This window comes from Zootermopsis nevadensis, unplaced genomic scaffold (assembly GCF_977971745.1).
Source record: "Zootermopsis nevadensis isolate Lab colony 2312 unplaced genomic scaffold, Znev_1.0 Znev_ptg000004l, whole genome shotgun sequence".
Classification (NCBI taxonomy): domain Eukaryota; kingdom Metazoa; phylum Arthropoda; class Insecta; order Blattodea; family Termopsidae; genus Zootermopsis; species Zootermopsis nevadensis.
The window spans coordinates 9,202,331-9,228,017 of record NW_028259136.1 but is presented as its reverse complement, the minus strand read 5'-3'; the positions used below and the strand labels follow the sequence as shown (position 1 = coordinate 9,228,017).

The 25,687-nt window shown below is 48.3% G+C and overlaps 2 protein-coding genes across 5 annotated transcripts in view; both read right to left on the bottom strand.

The window, feature by feature from the left end:
* bbg (PDZ domain-containing protein big bang) overlaps positions 1–5,733 on the bottom strand; it is a 30,691-nt gene extending 24,958 nt beyond the window's left edge. The window contains exon 1 of one of the 2 annotated variants that reach the window (XM_087342727.1): positions 5,293–5,733. The gene's annotated coding sequence lies outside the window, so the exon portion shown is untranslated. The remainder of the gene's footprint in view (positions 1–5,292) is intronic. The other variant, XM_022074969.2, reaches the window with a different exon arrangement.
* A 4,389-nt stretch (positions 5,734–10,122) lies between these two features.
* InR (Insulin-like receptor) overlaps positions 10,123–25,687 on the bottom strand; it is a 29,568-nt gene continuing 14,003 nt past the window's right edge. For 2 of the 3 annotated variants that reach the window (XM_022075026.2, XM_022075027.2), the window contains 21 exons: positions 21,322–21,608; positions 20,727–20,855; positions 20,374–20,482; positions 19,736–19,902; positions 19,184–19,367; positions 18,909–19,022; positions 18,098–18,245; positions 17,795–18,009; positions 16,640–16,978; positions 16,385–16,555; positions 15,813–15,993; positions 15,361–15,498; positions 14,651–14,901; positions 14,321–14,472; positions 13,579–13,740; positions 13,331–13,496; positions 12,573–12,780; positions 12,237–12,402; positions 11,832–12,006; positions 11,345–11,481; positions 10,123–10,902 (listed from right to left, as the gene is read on the bottom strand). In XM_022075026.2, the coding sequence (XP_021930718.2) occupies positions 10,357–10,902; positions 11,345–11,481; positions 11,832–12,006; positions 12,237–12,402; positions 12,573–12,780; positions 13,331–13,496; positions 13,579–13,740; positions 14,321–14,472; positions 14,651–14,901; positions 15,361–15,498; positions 15,813–15,993; positions 16,385–16,555; positions 16,640–16,978; positions 17,795–18,009; positions 18,098–18,245; positions 18,909–19,022; positions 19,184–19,367; positions 19,736–19,902; positions 20,374–20,482; positions 20,727–20,855; positions 21,322–21,608 (4,145 nt within the window). In that variant the 3' untranslated portion in view covers positions 10,123–10,356. Of the gene's footprint in view, positions 10,903–11,344; positions 11,482–11,831; positions 12,007–12,236; positions 12,403–12,572; positions 12,781–13,330; positions 13,497–13,578; positions 13,741–14,320; positions 14,473–14,650; positions 14,902–15,360; positions 15,499–15,812; positions 15,994–16,384; positions 16,556–16,639; positions 16,979–17,794; positions 18,010–18,097; positions 18,246–18,908; positions 19,023–19,183; positions 19,368–19,735; positions 19,903–20,373; positions 20,483–20,726; positions 20,856–21,321; positions 21,609–23,940; positions 23,969–25,687 lie in introns of those variants that run through there. The other variant, XM_022075028.1, reaches the window with a different exon arrangement.

Genomic DNA, 25,687 nt, shown 5'->3' with positions numbered 1-25,687 from the left:
CTTTATCATCCTGATGACAGAGGCAGCGAGTAGTTCATCCGTGTTTCTCCGAAACGTCGATATCCACAGACAAGTCTGCACGGCGCCAAAACCTCAGACCTTAATATGCAGTCATAATTAAACATGATTAAGAACCTAGATCGTTCAAGAGTTTCCTATTCTAAGTCTCACAGGGGACAGTACAGCAATTAGCATTGTTAAATAAACAATTAACTAATACGTCTATGAACTCGTTATGCAGTTCAAACACACAAAAGATTACCTTCGCAGTTCGCGCCTCTCGAATGCAAGAAATTTGTCAAGAATTCTAGCGGCAAAGCCTACAGCTTATTCAGACGAGTGAGCGTGGCCTCATTTTGACGGAGGACTCGCTTGCTTCAAGCCCGAAGCTCGACTAAATGGTTTTTAAGATTCAGTCCGTACCGCGAAGAAAACACAACTCTTCACCATCACGAAGATTGCGTTGCAAATCAGCGCCACTCGCATTTGGAAGGCAAAGCTTCGTATTTTACTCGGTTATTCGGTTACAGTGCGCTCCGTTACCGGCAGATATCTCAACTCACAGCATCCGGATCTGTGGAGGGAGCCAGATGGCGATGACGTCACATGACTGACATCCAGAGATTCGTCATTACGACAGCAGACGAGTTCAACGGTCAGAACGCGCAGCGATGCTCTTTTGTTACAGACAAGTGCACTGACGATGAAGCCTGCGTCTAATTGCATACGAACAGATTGTGCCGTTCAAAGAGCGAATGAGAACAAAACGGACTTTTTTTTACAGACGCAGAAAATGCGGCAAGGTTCAGGCAGACTAACATGGCGGAACGCAGTTCGGAATATTTTGTCTCCTCGCCTACGACCAAAAGACGTGAATATTAAAACACAAAGAAAGTTTTCCCTGCTATTTTCTCGGGTGTGAAAGCTAATCTTTGTCAGGAACGGGACCTACGACAGATGAAGCGACAGGATTCTGGAGGGAGCTCCATTATTTGTAATCTTCATCACGTTGATCAAAAAATGGAGGTCGAGATGGGTGGGGCGTGTAGCACGCACGGGAGGGATAAGAAATGTCTGACAGCGAACGCGATAACCAACCTCGGGGTCCCTTATCAAGAACGAAGGACTTTCCTAGATGGCGTCGGTTTTACTCAGTGGTAAACAGGCTGGACCACGTGCTAAAATGTTCCGCGTGTTTAATCAGGGTCTCGAAAAGGGTCGGGTCCTTATCGACACGCCCAGTCGACTGGAGTCACTGTGCAGTGCAAACAGACGAAAGGCGCCGACAAAGGACACGAAGACGCTCAAACTGCGTCCTTGCTTTGCTCAGCTGCTTTCAGGAATGGCTGTGAACCGCGCTTACGGTAATACCTCCAGAAACAGACAAGCATTTTATCTGCACCGACCCACTTTGCGTTAACTTCACAGCGAACAAAAGTGAAGGACTCATCCGCTGACATTCCAGAGGCGTACGCGACAAATCCCATTACCACACGAACTGAAAACAGTAATGGAGAAAGGTCTTTCATTAAACTCCAGATTCTTAACACGCTGTTGGTTATTTTACGGTTCACCGTCAACTTTCGGAGATTTTATGGGATGCCAGTCGCATATTTTAAGATAAAGACACCATCTGAATCATCATCTGGAAACAATGAGAAATCTCTCGGTCAGTAACAACGCGTGAAAACAGAGATGTCAGTGGGACGCACTGCCGCTGAGCAAATCTGCTTCAGGTCACCTTCATCCTCCGTCGTCTCGCCGCTGACGCTCCTATCCTATTCGTGCATTGAAGTCTCGGCCCTCGGAGTCCCAAATTACCCGCAACGACTGCGCCTGACCAAAGCCTCTCGACGCAGCAGAGCGAGAACTTTGTAGACAGCTGGTAAAGATTCATAAAATAAAGTAAGGAACTTTGTCACTCCACGTAAGTAGCCACGGGTTCAAACCCTGTAGCTCGCGGTTACAACTTGAGATGTGATTTAGGTAGGTGGACGGATATAAAGGGGAAGCCGATGGCTGGAGCACAAAGGAAGCGAAGTCTCTTGTCTTGGGCAACTGACAGACGACACTGAGAGGTTCTTGGAGAAGTTCACTCTTATTGTCCCTTGATGTAAGGCAGCGCGATGATTCGGCTGTCTGTCTTTATAAGTTAAATTTTTAGGTTCAAGTTGAACGTGTCTGCCCGATTCGAGAACAAAATTTTTCTAAATTTTGAATTGAATCGTTTCCCATGACGTCAGAAACGCCCCGAAAAGCCATTGGTCCGTCGCCCCACAGCAAAAACCATTCATTATCTTGAGAGGCTTAAGTTTTAAGAGTGCGAGAGCTTTGCGGAAGTCTTGTCGCCGCTAGACGGAATGTCTGGAAGGAACGATTTGACACGTTAAACAATGCCAAAGTTTACAAAATTAATTAAATTTGGATGAAGTAAGGCGCATGTGATTGCCACCTGATCACCAGATTAATGCGCCAAAGCCTGGTTTATATTTCCATCTCAAGGTTCAGCCCGTCCGGAAATCGAACTACGAACCTGGACTGGCACAGGGTGTCCCAAAACAGACTTACACAAATTCAATTAATTAAATAAAGACATTTCAATAAAGCAAACCATTTAAGAAGTCAGCATTGGCTATTATTGGATTAGAATATCTAGTGCTGATACTGATCTTTGATAAATGTTCGTGGTTCCCTCAGACTTGAAATAATGAAGTGTTTCAGGATCACTGTTACGTCGCTTTGTCGGGAAAAAAACCACCGTCGGGTGCGCGCACCACAGTCTGAAAACCTCTGCTACCAGAACACATTTTCGACGGAAGGCCAACGAGACACACCGGAAGTGTGGCTTGCTGATGCTGCGAATCGCAGAGACGCAGCGGGCGTTGCCTGCTGCATGGCCAGAGCAGCTCATTCTCCTCCTGTGTTGGAAGACAGTCACACCGACGTTTCGCAGGTGCTACGCCCCACGAGACAGCCATCTTCGCTTCGCATCCAAGACGTTCGATCCGGAGACACAGAGTGGACGGCCCCGACAGCCGGCCTCCCAAATCACAATCAACAGGAGAATTTTGAACATGCGGGGGCTGCTGAGGTAACGGGACAGACGACAGAGAGAGAGAGAGGGAGAGAGATAAAGCAAGGCGAAGCACCCGCACAAATGCTTCTTGTTCGGGGTTCCTTCTAATAACGCCGGTCGGTCCGCCCGTCCACATATTTTATAGACGAGGTACAGTCCACCGGTGAATCTAACTCTCGGTGGTGTCTGTTCTGTCCCGCACGACGAGTACGCGAATCCCGAATTCACTGGCTTAAGACCTCAGAACGCACTGAGGTCTGCGAAATTTTGATTTCGTGAATCTTTAAAACTTTAAGACCGAATGGGACGAAACTGTGCGCTTTAACAACCAGGAACTCCGCAGTTTATATTTGATCGTCACAATAACCGGCGATTATTTCCTTAAACGGCGTTAACCGGTTGATCGCTGCAATGGTGCAGTGCGGTGTTTTCTTCGCGGTACGGACTGGATTCTTAAATACTTTTTCAGGCGAAGTTTCGGGCTTCAAGGGGCCAACGAAATACAGAGGAAAATAAAATGTGCGCCAGCGTTTCCACATACTTGGAGTCGAGTCCTTCATATTCTGAAGAGCTTTCTCCTTTGCTAGGCCACGTCCATCGGCCCCGCTATCTACACCCTGGGTCCAGCCTTGATCTACTCTGAGATTTCAGGCTCCCTCAGCGGCGAACAATGAAGACGTGTAATCCGGTAGACGCCCCCTGAAACTTTGTTCAATTTCCGCTAAACTACGCGGCGCAACATCTCGTCTCGTCTCCTGTTCCTGCCCCGAGATCCGTGCATCGGAAGATCCTGTTGCCGGCTGCATTCCGCTAGATGGCCTCAAAACAGGTCACGACCACTTCCTTCCCCAATATTTTCAACTTCAGTTCGACGCCAAACAGCCCACGTAGATGGTACGGCCGACTCTCGTTCCACACGCGGGCGAGACACAACGCTCCCTGCGAGATGGCAGACTGCCGATTCTGACCTTATTTCACGACGAGGTTCCAAATGCAGCGGTTAAAAACACGATCCTGATGACTTGTGACAAAATTTAGTTCAGGCAGCACCTGATACCGAGGGAAACCAAATTTATAGACGACGAGGGTTAAAGTTCACTCCGCTTATCTTCGAAAAGACTTTTCTGTCATTTCACGTGTCTCAATGGCCTTGATGCTCATTTGTCGCACAAACAAATCTGTTGTCTAGAACTTATCACACTGCACAGTCAGATATAATTTATCTATTTCATCATTTATGTGTTCATGTTTACTGATACTTGTATTTTGTCATTTACTAGTCGTATAAACAAATCTTACCGATCGAAAATCTGTGTTAAACATCAACCGATAAATCTATCTCAAATTCACAACAATAATAAATGTAGACCCCCAACACACGAAATTTAATCCACACCCGTTCGTTTCGCGGATTAAAGAATTGGAAATACGGACAATGAATAAAGAATTCGTAATAAAATGCAGGCTTTGCTGTTCCTTAAAGGCCACCCACCGCCTGACATGAAATCCTACAAATGCCAGTTGGTAGTAGGAAGTCCGTTAAAGCAACGACACGCAACGCGCAGACGCAGCAAGCAACGGGATTCGTCTCTACTTCCGAATGTTCCAGTCACCACCAATTAATTACGCGGATTAGATCGGACGGAATACAGTTGTTTTGTAAACAATGACGTAGCAGACTGCAATTGGCTTTATTATCAAAGAAACAGCTAAATACCGGCAAAGAAAACAACAATTATGCATCCGGCTTGTTTATTGCAAGCCAATATTTTGCTGGAATGTTTTATGTGGAGCTGAGCCTGAGCTACTGACAATCGACAAATAAACCATCTACTGTCAAGCCAGAACAGACTCACTCCCCCTGAAATGTCTGCCAAATTCTCGATGGAACAGAAACGATCAGTGTTCGTGAGAACTGAATACACAGCTTTGTCCTCAATATATTTGCAATTACTTATTAAAATACTCTGTCCCAAAACACGCCACTGAACAATGGATTCGAACCAGTGTCAGAAGGGTAGGAAGGAATGCGTTTCAAACTACAGGGCCCGAGGCAGAAATCAGCTTTTGGGGCCAGTACTGTAAACCTGGGTGGAATGCAGCGTTCCACATAAACGGGTCTGGGCTGCATGGCAACGGAATTCAAGCGAACACGCCTTCTAACCTCTCACAGTTAGCAGATAAGGAAACAGTTGGCGTATGTCACCAAGACTCACCTTCTTCCGGCGACAGATAAATATGATGACCGATAAGTCAATGGCACCTCCTACAGCTTAACAGAGATTCCAATCTGCAACTATCCATTCACAAAATACTGTTGTCAGCTCGATATACTCCAGGTACTCCAAGCACACAACCACACAGCACACTGTACACACTTCGATCACAGAATTCCAGCCCTCATTTGACCAAATTACGGGACCTGATTGTCAAAATAACGCCCTCAACGCGGAACAGCTATCAGCCAGCATCTACACGCCACAGCGTACTTCGCCTGTTTGGCCGCTTAGTTTTGAAATGCGCCGCGAACGGCGCTATCTGAGACGGAAGAATCGTGAAAGAGGAGAGAAATCTCGAGTGTGTTTAGTCAGTCACGGTTCCACAACAACATATTTCTCTTTTCTCTCGTTTCATTCCTCTTTTTTTTTTTACTTCGCCTCCAGAGCCTCGATCTAGCAGAGATCAGCAAAACTGTACTTGCACGGTTGCCATCTTTATAAACACTGACTAGAAAGAATGTCTTAATAAAATAAACAGCACATTCATCGGAACAAATGAAAGGAGTGGAATAAGACGGGGAGAAGATTTTGTGTCTGAGGGAGAATGCTCTGTAAATGGTTGTGGGATCATTGATAAACAAATGCTGTTTCCTGGGTAATTTCGAGAACGAAAATAGATCTATGCAAGCGGCACGTGGAAGGGGAATTTTCGTCCTTGTCTACGCAGTTGTGACCCTGTTTTACGTAGTTTACACTGAAATTTCTATCATGACCTGCATGCCACTCAAAGCGGCCAACAACTTTTTCCCGTCTGCACGGCTCCAGCTCGAGTCATTTTCGACCCATATTGCAGATTCGACATTGTTGTGATCGGAATCTATTGCGTTATGACTTTAGACTCGAGTTTATCTACGGAGGACTGGATTACATTTCCAAAAATAAATAAAAGACATCCCTCAAAAATTATTTTTAATGTTTTTAATAATGAACACAGGTTAATCATCGCAAAGGGAATTTTCAAACGTGGACACCATAACCTCGAAACAGACAAACTGTGTTACGTTGTGGCTAATGTGATCGGCGCGGTATCACATTTTAAAAGTTGAACTTTCGTTTGAAATCATTAGACATTGTTTCGATTACGCGTCGACTAGATCTTAAATAAATTTGGGGTAAACAATCACAAAATCCATTAACAGAAGTTTCGGTGGTTGGACGTGTCTGTCTGTATGGGCGGAATTAGGTTGAACTCGCTCTGATCAGGTAAGACTAAGAATGAACTCTCCTGACTCGTGTGAACATTATTACATCATCCAATGAAATCAAGCAAACTACGGAACAGCGGCTTGTACGTGGTGTAGCGAAGATCTGCAAGTTAATACAGCATATGCCACTAGACAGCGCTAGTCTCACGTCTTTGTGAAAACTATTTATAATATTAATAAGATTATTTGACAAATCGTTCTAGAATTTCCTTAAATGTTTACGGGTTCGTTTCCAGGAGCTTCCAAAACCGATTTTAATGGAAGAGACTTGTTTCTGGCTTGTTACCGAAACTGTGGCGAGGTCAACTTCTGCGCCGAAGGGTCTCACCACGATCTAGCCCGCGGGCAAAGCATTAGAAGAAACACGTGAAATTAGAAAGTATTAAGCCCGGACGGAGGCGTTTGCTTCTTTGTGCGAGATTCCGGTTCATGTGACATGTGGAATGGCGGATCAGCGGAAGACCCACGTTACTTGTCGTCCGGTTGTTTTGCGACGCACTATCAGCACTTACTCGCGGGATGACCTAACGCGGATTCCTCCTTCCCTCAGCGAAATGCGGAACCGGAAATAGAATTTTGAGGCCGGCACAGCCATCATAAAGGCTACTTAATCCATTTATAATATTTAAGTATACTTTCGCCTCACTATTTTTAATTCTGATTTCCCCGACAGAGCTAACAGACACACAATTCTCATTTTTGAAGTAATTAAATAGTAGTGTTAATTAGTTTATCCACTCCCAAATCATCCGACAATATTCGGACAGAAAAACGAGGTGGCACGCATTTCTCTTAAAGTTAGTTTTCAACCCAAATAAAATTTTATTAAACTCTACTTACGACGTAATGAATCGATCGGTAACAAATGAATGGCGAAACAGAAGACTGTGCGATTGTTCCAGGGGAACTCGATGGAGGTCACTGCGAGGCCTGAGGCGTAACCACATTCTCGCGACCGGGCGTTGATTGGTAACGGGATCATGAGGTGACGAGAGCCATGGCCGCTGCCTATCCGATCCACACCGTCGTAACTTTCCTTCAGAGGCTTGCAGACCACCGCCAAAAATTCGCTGTCTTATCAATGATTCGAAAGTCGCAGCTGAAGGACACGTGACTGCAACATGGCTGCCCGACTAAAGAACCGATTGAAATTACAGGAAATGTATTAGAACGGCAATGTCACGGAAATCGCCGACCTCTGACCTTTGTTAAATGCGAGGGCAGTTATTATACCGGAGAATGTGAGAGTCTGACAACTTTTCATTTGCTTTAGAACAGGAAAAGAACTTGGAATGTGGAAACTATGTAGGAATACGGACCAGGGTCACCTACATATTGCTCCCAGTTAACAGTAGCAGCGGTTGTCGTGAGTGCAAGACCACTTTCTAACAACCAAGATGGCTTAAAGCAAGTGGACGTGAAAATGTCAGAACGAATTCATGTAACTCACCAATGGCTTTCTTGATGCGTGAAAACGACGCCTCACGTCCACAACAACAAAGGAAACATGTGATGTCTGCACGGCGTAAAACAGCAATATAAGAACATCTCCTCCCCGTCACTGGACAGGGAGATGTAAAATTCTGTATGGCGATAATTTTTTAACACTTTCTGCTCATTCTGGGCGCAGGCGTCTGACGGCATTAACTTTCTAGAAAACCTGACAACTCTTGCACAGGCCAGCAGGTTCAAAGGTTAACAGGACAACCAGACGTTATTTATACTGAAAGGAGCAGTTGGTAAACCTGACGCATAAGTTTGACGTCGTTCAGGGGGGGGGGGGGGGGGGGGGGGAGAAGCTCAAAAAATGTTCTTGGGAATTTGAAAAACCTTTCCTGCAGAACCTGTGGATCTACGGGGAAGCGAAGTCTCACAAAAGTTAGGCAGGCAGTTCACTTTTAAGAAACACACAGGCAGAGTTCCGCATTTCAAGACAGAGGAAGTTCGTACGAGCATGGGCCCGGAAAACACTTAAATTCCTGAAAATCCTGGATGGGGCGTCGCACTTTAACTGCTTCCGGAGTTCAGGGCGACAGAGGAGGAAGGGGCAAAGCACCCAGAACAGCAGTGGCACTGCCACTTGTAATGTAGTTCATAACTCCTCAGTCCTCAGGGTAGAATATTATTAACCCATTCAATGACAATTTTAACAAAAATACAGTAAACATTGCTTAAATCAAGTCAATCCAAAACGGTCGAGCGATTACAAGGAACAACAGAGAAGCGTCACTCTGGGTGCGTAAATTGCAAACTCGCTTCATAAACCACTGACACGTGCGGTACGGGAAGTATAACGTACCGCTTAGCTTTCTAGTAGAATTCTGCAGTCCACTGGCAAAATCAACCGTGAATTTTGGCTCCGAGGTCCGAGGGTTCCTACTGTAGAGGCGTTACACAAAATATTAATTCAAAGATAACGGGAGCTGCTGGACAGGCAGCACGGCACGAATGACATTTGGCGGCTCAACCGAGCGGTCCTTTGTGGCAGACACGGGCGACTTCGCGTTGGAGTACCTTGCACTTTTATATGAAAGTTACAAAAAAAATTCAGAGGAAAACTTATTCCGGCTGAAGTTCTGAACGGAAACACTTCACAGTTTTGGCAGCACGGTGCAAGAACAAGGGGCACGTAACAGAAGATGAATCAGACGAGATCAGAGCTCCTCTCCAAAAAAAAACAAAAAAAAAACAGGAGTAACAAAATTACCGCGTCCACAGTTCGAGCGAGAATCTGTTAAGGGTGGGAAATTCGTCTCAGAAAGCAGGCGACTAGGAAGAGGATGAGGCAGGCAACATGGCCGCCATACACCGTTGCAGTTGCATGTCACTCAACTCGCTAGAGCAGTACGTACAGAGACAGGCTGTCGATACACGAAACAGCCTCAGATATGTAGGGTAAGGCATTGGATCTCGTAACACACTACTTTTGAGGGCTGGGTTATTCGGCCCCACCTGTTTCGTAAACTGCAGATTCCCCCTCGACTTCAAAACTTCAGGATCCAGGGGCAAGGACCACGACGATCGAGAATTTCCCTGCCTTTAAGGGAGCCGACAGGTGGGCAGGTGTGATCCAGTCTACGCCCTCATGTCCTACCTTTCAAAGTTATCTCACCGAGCATTCTCCGCACTTCAGGACATCTGTCCAAAACTGCGATTGCACTTCCCACGTCTCCTCCGCGACATTTCTCTGAGTAAAAGATACGAAGCCTCTGATTTAGTAATTTTCTCCGCCTCTACCTCCCCTTCCTTTGGGACCGCCCGTCTGCGTAGCGTTCCGAACTTCCACACTGTGACAACTTTGAAACGCGAGACAAATGGAAAATAATGGGATAAGAACGTAAATGAGCTCCTTGATGATGGTTAGGTTATGGTTGTAACAGATACATCACTGCACTGTGTACGCTGAAACGCAATTTACCAGATGGTTCAGTCCCTCAGAAACCCAAAATACATTACGCAAATAGCAAGTTCCTTCCGCCTTAACTGCACGCCCCGCTACCCCAGCGATCTTGATTTCGTCTCCCCGTCTGGGACGGAATACAGGCTAGCAAGCAAAACCACGTGGAAGTCAAAACCATTTTATTATTTTGCATGTTTAAAATGGCTTCCTGTCGATAAGTTACAGTCTTTTGCCTCGAATCATAAGACAGCAAGGCGAGTGATACACTTGCGGAGCCCTCTTACGCTTGGCACGTCGCAGAATACTGTTACAACACCCACACTGGTGTGGAATGGTCTGGCACGGGTAGGAACTATATCAGCGCATGCCTCTGCGCAGTCTACGTTCACTGCGACGTCAACACTGAGTCGTCTTCATGTCCGCCGAATTGGCGCCGCTCGTCCCATTCCCCTGCTGCCCGATCACCCAGCCGTTGGCGGCGGTGGGAGACGTGGCCGCGCTCCCGTTGCCGATCTTGCCGTTCGGAGGAATGCCTGCGCTGATCCTGGTGCTCGGGACAGACATGACGCGGTAGTGCGGCTGAAAGCACGCCTCCACATCCATCTCTGGACCTTCTTCGTCGTCGTCCGATCCGTCGCCCAAGGAGAAGTCCTCGACGTCTCGCGTGACTCTCAGGGGCGTGGACGGATCGTCCGTCATCTCTGGGCGAAGAGGGCCGCACAGTTCGCGACCCTCCTCGCTGTGGTAAAATGAAACTTTGGTAAAATCTGGGGACACGTCTGGCAGGAGAAGAGCCACCAAATCCACGAATGGCGGGCGAGCCATCGGTTTGTGCTGCCAACACAACCGCATCAGCTGGTACAGGCGGTCGGGGCAATTTTCCGGCCGTTCCATCACGCCCCCATCTATTACGTACCGCAGCACCTGGTCATTGGACAGCCCCTGCAACATACAGCATCAAACTTTATCCTAGGGTTGGTTGCAGAAACTCTTTAACCAATCTGTTCTCAACGGACACCCAGCATCTCGCGGGTTTTAACAATGAGGAAGTGCAGTTACCCAGCTGTTCTTCCTGCTTTACGTAACCCAAAGGCTTGCGACAGCCCACGACAGACACAATTCACACCCGATACATATTTTGAATCTCAAACCACCGAGCACATCGACAGACCGCAAAACAAAACTGTGTCTACATGCTAATTAAATTCTCTTATTCCACACAGAAAGACCTCACGTGAAATACAATGTCGTCCATAATAATCTTCGTGGTACTCCGTACAAACCCAAATCCCCTAGAGGAAGTTCTTCGTGCTTTTAGTTTCATGAACAAATCTAGCGAGCCAAGAATTTCGGCATCAACGGTGCATCTGGACCTGAAAAGTACCTGATAGGGCTGCGAGGCCAGGGTCGCCATCTCCCAGAGGACAACACCGTAACTCCACACGTCGGAGTGGCTCGTGAACACGCCATCCTTGAGGCTTTCCGGTGCCATCCAGCGGACCGGCAGCAGACCCTTGGTGCCTGCAACGCATCACTACATACAGCACCCAGCACAAAACGGAGAAGCGGAATGAAGTAAACAAGCAGAGGAGGGAGGAGATGAAGGTGATGATGCTGGTTGTGGGACAGAATCTTGCCTTGGACCTATGGGAACGTGCACCAGCGACGTCAGGGATGTTTACATTACTGTCCGATTTTAACAAAAAATTGAATGTTTTCACAACCTTTACAAAAAGTCCGCGATATAGAATTTCAGGAAAATCCATTCAGTCGTAAGCAAACGGTTATGAGGAACAGCCCATGAGCGAAACTCATTTGTGAATGCGCCTTAAAGCGGGGACTGGAGGAACGGCAGGGGCCGACATCCTTACCCTTGCGGTAGTAGTCCGTCTCATATATATCGCGAGTCATGCCAAAGTCTCCGATCTTGACGGTGAGATCCTCGGCCACCATGCAATTGCGGGCTGCCAAGTCACGGTGCACAAATTTCTTCCCGGCCAGGTAGGCCATGCCGTCGGCGATCTCCACCGCCATCTGCAGGATCCGCTGTAATTTACGTAAATGCACTTTCAGACGCGGACATGGTCGTCACAAACTGCTATGAATCGGTATTTATGAAAACCCTTTTAATATTAATTCATTGAAGATCCACTGCAACATATTTGTGTTTACGAATGTAAGTAAAATTATTTCTTTCTGATCCGCAGGAAAGAAGACGGAATCAGTTCATCAGAAACAAACAAAGAATGACGAGCCACGAAGCTCACAATACGTGCCTTCAGGGTTGGGGGTTGTTTGCTGAGGTCTTCACTCACGTCTGGGCGGTGAGAACGGAGGTATGACTTGAGGTCCCCATTTGCCATAAGTTCCATGACTACCAACACTGGTTGACCCTGCGATACCACGCCCAGGAGACGTACAACATGGTGCGTGTTGAAGGCTCTGCAAGTCAACACGGATTACGTTCATCACTGAAACCTATTCCAATCCAGTTCAAATATCCACAACCAATTTCCCAAACTATAATATTTAACCCACTCAATGTGAGATTTCTAATGACACGGCTTACAGTGTCACAAGGCGTTAAATATCATCGTTGATCGCTCACTCACTTCATAACGGAGGCCTCGTTGAGGAACTCGCTGCGTTCCCGGTCTGTTGCATGCTCATTCACGGTCTTGATAGCGCACTGCATCTCTGGATGACCTTCCACTACGTCCCGTACGATGCCCTCGTACACCATCCCAAAACTGCCCTGCCCCAGCTCACGGAGCAGCTCCACCATCTTCCGTGGCACCTCCCACTCATCAGGCTCGTACACTACGCAACAGACACACAGAGTCATCTGTCCTGTCCCTCAGATTCACCGACTGTGTTTAATTTAAAAGGGCCTAGCGAAATACTCGCACCTGAGGCGGAGGAGGCCGTCAGATAACATGGGAATCTTGAGACTGCGTAGGCCATGGGACACGGGGCTAAGACGTACGTACAAACGTTCGGTCGGAGAATCAAACGAGATGACTCAAGAGATCAAAGCACAGATGAAGCAGCATTAAGTTAATTACAGATGACCGGACTGTAACGGCACATGACGGGGTCTAACGCAGACGAATCTAGTCGCAACAACGAACTCTTCCTTGTGGAGCTTTGTGGTCACTCAGCTGGTCAAGATACGACCTTCCACCTCGAGTCAGACAAGCCCTGTACAAGACTTCACACTCTGTTCCACTTAATATTATCTTCCTGCTCATTCCATTCTCCCATGCGTTCTCTTTCTTAAGCACTTCCGAGCAAAATCTGAATGAAACCTTAAACATCCAAAAAGCCGGATGTTCTACGTTCCAAGAACATTTGGCCGGCAGACACTCACCCGTACTGACGTACTCTGGGTTGACAGTAGCGATCAGCTTCACATTCGGGATTCCTGGAATGTATCTGCGGCGTAGATACACGACCACGACGCACAACACGGCCGCCAGTATCGCGATGCCCACCAGAGCACCTACCAACCACTCCATTTTTGATGACGACTGATGCTACGGAACAGACACGGAAGGGAAGTGAGTGTGACGACGCCCAACAGAGTCAACTCGTTAACGTGCGCCTCGCCGCACTAACCTTTATGTAGAAGTAGCGTGGTTCCGTGTAATCCCCGTACCCTGCAAGGGACATGGCACGCACCCTCAGGCTGTAGTTGCCAGGCTGCAGTTTATGCAGTTTGTAAGAACTTCCGTTGTTGAGGAACTGGCTGCGTGTGATGCACTCCACCATGGGGCTGTACTGCAGAAACACGTAACATTCGTCATTACATACCGACATGGGACTAGAAGCTTCGGAGGTCGCTTTAATTACTCACACCCACACCGAGATGGAAAGAGAGATCAGGGGCTGCGATCAATCACTTACCTACTTAAAATAGGCAACGCACAAAATACTTCCGCATCTTCAGTCCCGCATAAATATTAAAGACTACGAATAATTGCGTCCTTCCACCACAGAGACGGGTTCTGCTACGAAGCTACCTGGACGGTCAGGTAACGGAGAACGAACGCAAACAGTAATGCCGTGGGAAACGACACCATTCATTGAGCAGAATGTGTTGCTACACAAACTCACCATTTTATTTATTAGGCAGACGTTTCAGAACTCTCGCAGGTCAAGCAACCCCACCAGCCACTCTAGGAACGCCTCAAAGTACGTTAGCCAATTAAAATCAAGCACAAACTAATTTCTGCACACATATGAGGTAGGCAACCTTATCTGCGCTGCCGACTGTGTAGTCCTTGTAGGTGCCATTACTGGGAACGGAACCTCGATTACCCGATCTACTTTACTGTCCGAGCTACAGATATCAACTCACATTGGGGTTTTCGACACTCTTGTACTCGATCTGGTATGTGACGATGATGCCGTTTGGAGATGGCGGCTCCTCCCACCTTAGTTTCACTGTGCCGAGGCTCTCGTTCAACACCTCTACCACGAGTTTTGAGCTGTCGACATTATCTGCGCCAACTGAAACATCACGAAAAGTCGGTGTAACCGTACCACGATTCCAGATGGTAAAGGAACAAATGTCTCATGACTTTTATGTGTGTGTCGTGCGTACTTCATCAACTTCACTGGTGAGATGAAGTGACAAAACAACTCACAAGTTCCAGTTTAATCCAATTACGTTTACAAATAGCCTTACCAAGTGACAAAGTGCGGCCTGTCTTGAAGCTTTTGCGTGAGCAGTTCAGCGTTGTGTTGCTGGGCTCCTCTGCAACAATCTCACGACAGGCTTCAACTGAAATAGTGTACTGCGTGTAGTGGGACAGGTTCCGGACCACTATTTCCGTCTTCCCATACACGACGTGTCTGAAGTTGTACTCTGCTTGGATGGATGCAGCAGCAGGTTCATGGGAGCTCATGTCCGCGTTCTCTTCAGTTGTATCTGGGTACCTGCAGTCACAAATTTTCTATCTAACCATAATTATTTTTTTAAAAAATGCAACAAATAAGAAGACATCAGCTCCAGTTTCACTTGACATGGCGCAACATTTAGTTGAATACAAGACGAAAGCAGTTTATGTATTTATGCAGTGCTATTTAAATAATTTTGTATAAAATTTTACAAACAGAATTTTTTACGTAACTGCAGAGATGAAAAGTTTTGCATCATGCGATTTGCATCTCAAATGAATGCCCAAATTTTGAAGCGCACACTTGCTCATTACTCTTTCTCCTTTCTTTGGACTGAATTCAGTTGCATCGTTTACCCAACACTCGAAGGTAACTCCTTACGCAAATACCCGGCAGCTGACACAAAATTTAAGTCACTGAACACCGGTCGACGTCCATCCACACGTAACACCGACACTAACGTGGAAGCCCTTAAAGTGTACGTGGTAACTTGTGTACCTGTGAGGTGTAGTCTGGTAGTCTGGGTCTCCAAACTCCGAAGGCTCCACGAGTCGTGGCGACACCATGCTACGCACCCCCAGTGTCGTATCTCGCCACTCGGCTGCGATGTCACGCTTCCGACGGCTCTGACTCGGCCTGCAACAGTTGTTACACTTTCTCATTCCGCAGATCATTTAAACAAAACCTTCAGTCTCTTTCCAACTTCAAATTGTCAAATGTGTGTTCGGACTTCTTCCTTTCCCGTCATTATTTCCAGGCGAGGAAGAAAACGTAACACGGCCTCCTGGCTCGAGACACGTGATTCACCATTCATCACGCGATCTTCTGCGTACTGCACCGTGCCAATGGCAAATGTTACTGACTTGCTACCCATTACCCATTTGAAGAGTACGTATCAAGGCCCCAGTAACATTTTCCCCGATGGCACAACACGCAGAACACCAACTTACCGCTTGATGTACAGCAGGTTATGGAGCGAATCCTCAAAGTGGATCTGTGCCGCAACCTCTCTCTCCTTCAGCTTTGTTTCCTTGTTACTTTTATCATCCTCGCACATACACGCATCAGCATCCTTCCTCTCTGTTCCATCCATTTCTGTGGGGGGCGTTGGTTTCTTATCTGGTATCAGTGCTGCCAACACAATCAACAGCCATCACTTATGAAAGAAAAATTCACATCAACTGGGGATTGCAAACGTAAAGCCGCCCCGGTGACCACGCGCCAAGGTCGACGTGAAGTTACGCGGCTTTGTGATCGGTCCTGTTGCCTTACGCACGAAAGATGAAAGTTGTACACTCTGTACGAAACAGTCTGGACACAGCGGATCCATACATCTCAACATGCACAAATCATCAGCTTTTTAATGACACTGAGTCAACTGCAGTGTTTATGTAGCACTGACGAAGAGTAAGAAGATGGTTATAAAAAGTGGTCCATAAAGATTGCAGGTAAAATGGTCGATTTTAATGCAGAATTAAAAGAAACTGACGTCACAAAACAGCCAAGATAACCGGCTACTTACGCTCATTGCAATAATTGCGCTGGTCCAGCATGCTCTGATCATCTTTGATCCAGGTGCCAATGACTACGTAGTGCGTCACATTGCCGTTTGGCTCCAGCGGCGATAGCCATTTGATGGTCAGCTCACTGCTTGTGGCTGTAGTCACGTCCAGCGCTACCGGAGGAGATGGGGCTGCAAGGGACGTATTCATGATGAACGTCTAGGTTCTTTATCGAACGTGAAATAAAGTGTTACGTAAAGTAAAATGCTACTCACAAGCAGGCAACGTGCGGAAGTACTGGATGGGGCTCTGAGCACCGCTGCGCTCCGTCGCGATGGTGTATGTTTTGACGTAGAACGCGTACTGCGTGTACGGCTTCAAGTGAGTTAGAATGGCGATATTTGCATTGACTGGCATGTCCTCCACGTGCCAGCCATCACCACCGCACGCGTCCCGTCCATCATACAAGGTCAGGTTGCGGTAAGGTGCCTCTATGAAGTACACGACGTAACCGAGCAAAGTGCGTGGGTCGTAGTGCTCGAACTGTTCCCACTCGATCAGCACCGCGTAGTACTCCGACTTGGTCACCCGGGCATGAAGCATAGTCACATTGCCTGCAACACATAATGCAGAGGTCGGCGATCGTTCCTGTAGCTCTCGGAAGCCCGAAGCTGGAAAGAACTTCGCACAGAAACTCATGACCACTAAACTAATCGATACACCCGAACAATTTCCAAACTAGAGCAGGAAATATCAGTGATATTTTACACAATCAGCACCAAAATTCCCAAGAACAGAGAACATAAACATCGTTTATCCGCTAAAAATCGCGCTCCTCCAACAACACATATTTCTGATGTGACCTTAAGGAAAGACTGCAAATGCACACTTACGTGCCCCTTCTAGTCGACATCTTCCGAGTTCAACACGTCAACGCTACCTCATATAACGTGAATGGTTACAACCACGTAACAAAACTTTCAAACTAAACTTTCAAACCTGATCAAACATTTAGCGTTCACAGTCACGAATAAAGAACTGACTTAACTTTATATTTTAAATCACCAGATCAATCATTTGTCACCAACTGCTCAGTATCAGTAAATAACTCACTCACACTACCACCATTAATGATCATCATTCAAAATCATCTCTGAATCGCTCAATAAAGTGAACATGACGTATGGAGACAGGGAGGCATGGGTCAACGCATTCATGACCTTGGCACTAGAAGGAAAACGGTGGCCAGTTTCACGATAAGGACTCTACCCTCGGGAGGAGGCACCAGGATCGATGCAGAGAAGGTGTGGACACGGCAGCCCCTAGCCTGTCACTTCACGGACAAAATTATTGCGGCTCGTACAAAACATTCGATACCATCACCAACAGAAGTCAAGGTCGTAGAGAGTGTCTGCCGTTATCGCACTTACATGCAACCTTATCCCCATTGGAGTTCGCTGCGACTTCCAGGTCAGTAAAGTCCGGCAGGCGGGCCACGTGTTTCAACTTTTCTATCTTGTACAGGCAGAGCTTTGGGTTGAAGTGGAAGAACAGGCGGCCATTCAGGATCTGCAGGTCCTCTGAGCGCGTGTTCCAGTCCCACAGCTCCTGCAGGTTTTGGTTGTCCAGCAGAACGAATGAGTACCTGCGCGCACAACACACACACACGAGATCATGAAGACATCAGAGCACCCGCACAACGGGATCCCCCCAGCGCCTCAATTAGTACGTACTTGCCACTGTCCAGCTTCTTGCCATGGATAACCTTCAGCTTGCGTAAAAAGTTGAGTGAGACGAGGGGGAAGGACCGCACTATCTTGAGGTAACCCTCAATCTCTTCCAGCATGTTCAGGTTTTCCTCCAGCTCCTTAACAACGTTCTCTGCAACACATTCGCAACACGATGAAACCACTTCAGATACAAACGGAGATTTACGACCCCCCCCATCCTTTAAAAACTATTAATTCAGCCATTTTTTCATTACATTTTCAACATCACTGTTTCAACTGTAGAGAATATGCAGCATGCCGCATCTGCGACAAGTTGGGGAGACAACAAACACACCGAAAATGTTGTTTTGAGGACGTGAAGGAAATCAACAAGCGCACAGTGAGATATCAAAATGAAGGCATGTTAGGATGACAGCCAATGGATTGATTTTGTAAAGGTGGTGAAGAACCTTCGGATTTCTTCACCAGCAAAGCAAATGTCAAAGACCAAGTCTCCAAGATGTTGATTTTTAACTCGGATTTTACGCAGCTATCGCCCGAGAGGATTTTATAGCAGCCTGTACCATGATTATCATCATTATTGACGTTACATGAAATATGAAGCACTGGCGAATGACGGCTGGTAAGGGGAAACGGAAGTGCCTACAGAAAGATCTGCCCGGCGCTACTTTCGTCCGCAAGCCACACAGCAAATAGCCCGGAATTAAATCCAGAAGAATGAAAAGAAAATAACTTGATCTCAGCTACGGCGCTGCATAACACTGAATAGTGACTGTACGACTAACTGGACCAGCCTCGGCAGTCCGTTACTCACTTCCGCCACGGATCTGAATCTCGAGTGAACCTTTGATATACGTGCAGCCTCGCATCTTCTGGGCAGCTGCAATGCTGTCCACACTAACGCTCGGGCACTCCTTACGACACGGTCCTGCCAACACCCACAGCAAACAGGCCTTAGGATGGATCATAAATCACATTTCGCTAAACTGATTCCAAATAATGACATAAGAAAGCTGTCCGGTGCTCTAAAACAAGAACAAATCATCACAGCATCTGCTGTTACAAACTGCGACACACCGCATCACTCACCCTCGCAGGGGGTGCAGTTGTACTTATTCGGTCCATACTCAGTCTCCACATATCCAGCAGGACAGTCCAGGACACACGAGCTACCGAACGGTTTGTACGGCTTCAGTCGGAGGTCATAGTTACGTTCACGAGGCCTGGTCATGTTCCAACACTCATCTGCACGGATGCAGCGTCGGTTTAGATACTGAAAGAGAACGAATACCACAAATGGAGTGGACTGACCCAGAGCAATGCAGAAGCACAAATTTTTCAGACAGGGTTCGGGATAGGGTCACGCGGCCCACGCTCCTGGGATCGATAATGAACCAGCGATTCCATAAAAGGTGGGGAATTTCCTCAGCCTATCAAGGAGCACTCTGCAACATGGAGGTAGAAATACTTCTTACATGATCCTCAAAAATAAAAGTTAAACACCATAATTTTGAGGCATTACCAATGGTAAGTGTGCGTTGTGGTCGGCTGCCACAGTAATATCCTCCTACAAATCTCATCGGAACCTGAACTCTTCATCTTTCTAAATTCAAGAATTTCCCAATCTGCCGCTTGTCTCACCTTGTACGTTTCAGCTGGGCACTGCTTAACGCACCTCTTCCCAAACACGACGTCACGACACGCCAGACACTCCTCCGGCCCAGGTCCCGTGCAGCCGCCCAAACAGAACTCGTGACAGCACCGTCCATCCGACATGCAGCTGCTGTTGCCACAACTGTCAGGGCACACTGTAAGACGGCACTAAACATTAAGCACTGTAGACATCTACTGCAAGGGATGCAAAACTGTCCCTAAACGCCACGCAACAGAATTTGGCGCTACACTGAGAAGAGCTCCATCTACTTCAACCTTGGGGAAACAGCCCCTGGTAACTTTTGGGCAGAAAGCTGGGCGGGTCCAAGAGCCAGAACATTCTGATGGTCACGCGGGAGGCACGAGGGTGTTTGCGACAGTCCTCTTCAATACAGATCACGGGGGCGGTCTTGCCACTACGCGTTTCGACCGTTTAACCTCAGACACATACGATCTTACCTCAGTTACTGCGCAATTATGACACATGAAGTGTCGAGGTTTGCAGACCAACCGCTCAACCGACAGTCACTTCAATTTCCACGAGAATAATTCGCCTTTCTACTCTCCTCCTGACATTCACCGCGATTCAAAATGAGAAGAATGTGCAATGGAAGTCTGAAACTCACCTCTCTGGCATTTCTGGTGGTTCCAGCACAGGGATCCTTTGGTGCTCGAGTTGTGGCATATCAGCTTTTCATGAGGGCACATCGGGCATTCGTTCTGGACTCTGTTACCCTAGAAAAATCGCCTCAATGTAAGCTGAACATCAATGCAAGACATTTTATGGAACTGTTACCCACGACTCACGTCGACCGGAACAGCGGTTATTCGAAAACACTGAACTGATCATCTGTAACAAGCGGCAGTTACAGTTCTAAGTGGTTCTCGTTCATGGATTCATTTTGAACAAAAACACAACAACCGAGACAAACAGATCATTGCAGGAAGCTCAGAATTTCAAACCGTCTTGACTACACACCGAAATGGAAGTATGTCCGGCCTTGGCAATAAGGTCCCAGCTCACGGTATCCACGAAGCAGAGGAGTGGGTTCTTCTCTATACGCACACCACCACGCAAGATGTCCGTCAGCGAGTACAAACCCAGTTCCTGCAACATCACAAGTCCACCACATTAAAAAAGCTGCCTATACACCCATCTGGGTCCACTGCAAACTTTCGACACAACGAGAGAGTGTGTGAGAAAGAATGGAAAGTAGGAACAGGAGAGGAAAGTGGGGGAGGAGGAAGGGGAGGAGGAGGAAGAGGAGGAGGAGGAGGAAGAGGAGGAGGAGGAAGAGGAGGAGGAGGAAGAAGAGGAGGAGGAAGGAGGAGGAGGAAGAGGAAGGAGGAGAAAGAGGAGGAGGGAGAAAGAGGAGGAGGGAGAAAGAGGAGGAGGAAGGAGGAGAAAGAGGAGGAGGAAGGAGGAGAAAGAGGAGGAGGAAGGAGGAGGAGGAGAAAGAGGAGGAGGAAGAGGAAGAGGATGACAGAAATGGAAAAGGCGCAAACAAGCAAAATTAAACAAACATAAATGTGAAGACAGAAAGGACTTCTCGTGGCCCTCAGATCGCACGTACCTGCAGGTGGATCATCTCGAAGACGACGAGGGCGTAGTTGAGGAACAGCGTCTCGCCGCGGATGACCGTCAGGTTCGGGAAGAGCTTCCCGATCGAGCGGAGGCCGTTGATGCGGTACAACAGCAGGTAGTGAGTGATCTCGCGCAGCTCGGGGAACGACAGGTTCGCGAAGCTGTTCTCCGTTGCGTGGTCTATGAGCACGATCTGCACGAAGCCCTCCACCACCCGACACCCGGACAGGCGCTTGAACGCCTCCGCGGTATTCCGGATGTCCACACTCTGGCACACTGCAACACACAGGCAGCCCTGCTCGTGAGCACCAGAACGCCGGCGCAACCTGCTTCGACGACCAAAAATTATTTCCTCAAACAGCGTTAACCAGTTAATGGAATTAAAGGCGAAGTGTTTTGTTTTCTTTGCGGTACGGACCGAATTCTTAAATGCTATTTACACGCCCAGACAATCAGCAATTTTCAAGTGCTCCAGGGGGAATTTTTTTTTTAAATCAGAGACCAAAGTTACTTTGAACATGTTGCTCGGTCTTCGCAGTGTTCAAAGACGCAACAGAACGACTTCGCTGTACCAATTACCAGAACCCCAGCCCCCGCGGTTGTCCAAGGGTCGCAGTACTCCAGATTCAGTCGTGATTCGTTACGTCCAAAAATTTTCTGAGGCGTTCTCAAAACTGGATGCGTCACAATATTGAGGGGGAAATGAAACTGTAGTTACTCCAAAATTGGTCGCAAATTAAAAGTTTCGCCGGTCACCAACCGGAAACTAAGGACGCCGCCTGCTTTAACGTTCACTGCGAAAGTACTTATCGGTCTAACGATTTCGATTAAACTTCCGCCTTTGAAAAGATACAACTCCGAACTATATTTCTTCAATCTTTCACTAAACTTCGTGATCACGCAATGACAGCAATCCAACATGGCGGCAGCTCGGCGCGTGGAGAGTATCGATCTATCGTCCGCTCGACCCATTGACCTGAGTAGAAAAGTCCTGGACCACGGGAGAACAGGTCCTTCCGTCCGTCCGTCCGGGGATAAGGAGCCTGTTTTCAAAAAGAAAGTATCCGGTTCGAGACCAGATGCAGGTGGGATTGAATACGGATCTTAAAAAAATCGACTCCTTTATGCCAAATTTTGTTTACATTAATTCAGCACTGAAATTACAACCCTCAACTTTACAAGAGTCGCAGTGCTACGTTAAGCCACAACCCTCGATATATATCGAATTAGTTCACGCGGTGATACATATCGAAAGATCGACTGAGCTCGCCCCATGTTCGAGGAGGGCACAGGACGACGTGCGCGTCTCGGGGTTTGATCGGCAGGCACAAGAAACCTTAAGGAGCATCGAGTTACGGAGTTCTCTGGAAAGGAAAAACCATCCCGAAGACGTGTATCTGTTTCGGCGAGGCGTTAAGTCGGAAAAGTTCGTCATCCCGGGGGCCACAACTAACTTAATGTTTGGAACTAGGATTTCATCCGTGGTTCAGACTCGATCGGCAGGGCCTCGTTCTTCTTCTTTAATTGTGCACCGAACAATCCCTTGCACCTGACAAGGCGGGAGATTCCGATGCGGCAGGGACGAAGCCAGCCAGAAACCCCACGAATTCGTCCAAGTCCGATGACCAATCTACTTCAACACGGCCGGCCTTCCCCTTGTCGGCTGTCAGTGTCACTTCATGAACAGTCACTTGGGAGCGACGCTGTCTGGGACGCCCTAATTAAACAAACGCACCACGACGCGGCTGTGTCCGTCCGCGTCTCTCACTCGAACGCAATTCCATCCAACACGCTCGATGCGCTTCGCGGGAGATGACACACTCCGTCGACTTCCTGAAAAACGGATGATCAGGCGAGAAAATTAAAACCAAAAGTTCGATTCGGTGAATATTTTACGAAGTACGGACTCGCGAGAGAAACTCATTTGAAAAAGAAAAGAAAAACTCTTCTAAGACTTTTTCCGAAAGACGATCCAAGACTCACAACAAACTACGTCACGTCGCGCATTCCGACAAACTCGTGGTTTTCCTCACACATGTAAGAGACATGGACGCTGAACACTGCCATTTCGGGACAGCGTCCTGACGCCTGACGTCACGCACCGGGCTGCGACGGCAGTGACGTCACGATCACGCCGCCGCCACACGTCGTTTGAACGGACCCCCCCCCCCCCCCCCGTCGCGGTCGCAAAACCTTCGCACTGACACGGGATACGATCCGCGGCCAGACACATCCACCCCCTCGACTCAGGGCCCGAGCTACGTGCCCAGCCCATCGCAGCCCCAGCCAAGGAGCTCCTCTTCGGGCGAAGTCTCCGGAGACGCATTCCCTGGAGCGGTCTCAGGTCGAAACTTTATCGGGGAGAACCGGTCGACAACGACGCAGAAATAGTCGCTCGGACATGGCGACTTCACGCAGTAATCACCAGACTTAAATAGAAGCACGGACCAAGCAGCGAATCATCGGCTAGTCCACGTCGGGGAACGTCACAAGTCACAAGAGGAACTCTTCCCACCCGATGACATCAACGACCTCACCTCTGCGGCTCAACAGAGCGTCGACATGACGTCACACACTGAGGAAAATCACGTGAAAAGCGCGAACTCACTAGCGGATGACATCTGCTTCCGGAACGAACTGGAAACGAATGCGCCTTCGTAAAAGGACAACGCAACAGATCAAATGAGCGTCGTCGCGTTTACACACACATAAGCGCCTGGAAACGTCTGGGGCCGCCCTCCACTAGTAGCACAGGTCAGTACATGAAGCACAACGGCGATAACACACCTTGAAAGACAACATTTCTTATCACTAAACCAAGTGCGAAGTTCACGACTGACGATCACTGTATCTGGCATCAGATAAAGCGGATCGGCCAACGCGTTCAGCAGAATTCACAAGTGCAAGGTTGATTTCTGGGCGCGGGAACGTCTTTTAACAAACAGCCGACGAATGACAACCCGAATCTGAGAACGGACTCGGTCAGCAAACCCTCGTTTGTAGAAAAGGAGGTGCATCCGGTAGTTTTTCCGCGATCGTGGCCTGAATTCAAGAACGTCCGGAGGAAAAACATGACGACGACTCCCAACGCATCAGTCCCCGTTCCGAGACCAGCGAGACTCGAACGGAGCTCCTTTGTTCCGGCTGGCTCGCGGAATGACGCACTTCTGTCAGTCAGTTGTTTACACGTAACCTTGCTCGACGCAACCTTCGCATTTCGCGTGGACTGAGACACTGACGGCTGCGGATCGGACAGGAGGCGACGGGTCAGTCTGTTCACCTGGAAACAATAGCGGAAACCGAAAACAAGATGGAAGACGCGGACGAGGGGAGGGGAGGGGTCGGGGAGGGAGAGGGGGGGGAGACTCCCGACAAACAAGCGCGGCCATAACACGTGTTTTTCTCTCTTTTGCGCCAACTGTTGTTTTGCACGCGGCAGAACACAAACAAATTATTTACGACAATCCCACGTTGCCATGCGCCACTCCTCTCTTCGTCACTCGATTTAGCCCAGCACCGCCAGTGGCGCTCAGCCCACAAACAAGCAAGCGACGACCGAGTCCTTCAAGGAAATTCCTCGCCGTGTGGAACACGACCGCCCATCGCCAATCGCCCCTGACACGAGCCAGTGCAGTCCAATCCGCACTCAGGTCGCCCAAAAAGGCCCCCTCCTTTCAACGTCGTATTAATTTCTCATTATTCCCGTTCGTGCCTTCATCCGCCATTGAACAGGTCGAACGGCGTTCGGTTGCACGCCCGTGGACCGCGTCTCTGGGAAGTCTGTCCTGCCTTCGACTCCCACGCACGAAACGCCCGTTACTAAGAACAACGCAGAGGCTGATAGTCGCTCAGCTGGCAGAGACTCACAACAGCCACTTTAATCCATTCCACGCCCGGGTCTTCTTTCATTCTGGGTTTTCAACCAGAATTCTGTGGGCATTTCCAGTGTCCCCTGCGCCGAAAATGTCGTCGTCCTCCTGAGCTAGGTTGTACGGACAGGCAACCGAAATTGTCGAAGCGGGTCACGTGAATTGGAAAGGTTTTTTAATCTCGGGACCAGTGCCCGCGCCACGCAGACAAAGCGCTCGCTGGTACTCGATAACCCACGCGGGCCCCTCCCCCCCCCCCCCCTTACGGCTGACGAGACGGGTGCAAGGCTCCGCGAAGGTCGTCACTACAGCGCGTCACACTTTTTTCCCTGCCTGAGGTCACGGCTCCTTCCCGATCCAGGCACAACTGAAATGTTTCCGACGACAGAGCAGAGAGACCGTGGGCACGGAATGTCTTACGGGCAGAGCGCCACGCACGTTGCGAGCGAGCGAGCGAGCGATCTGCCCCTCGACAGAGCGAACTGA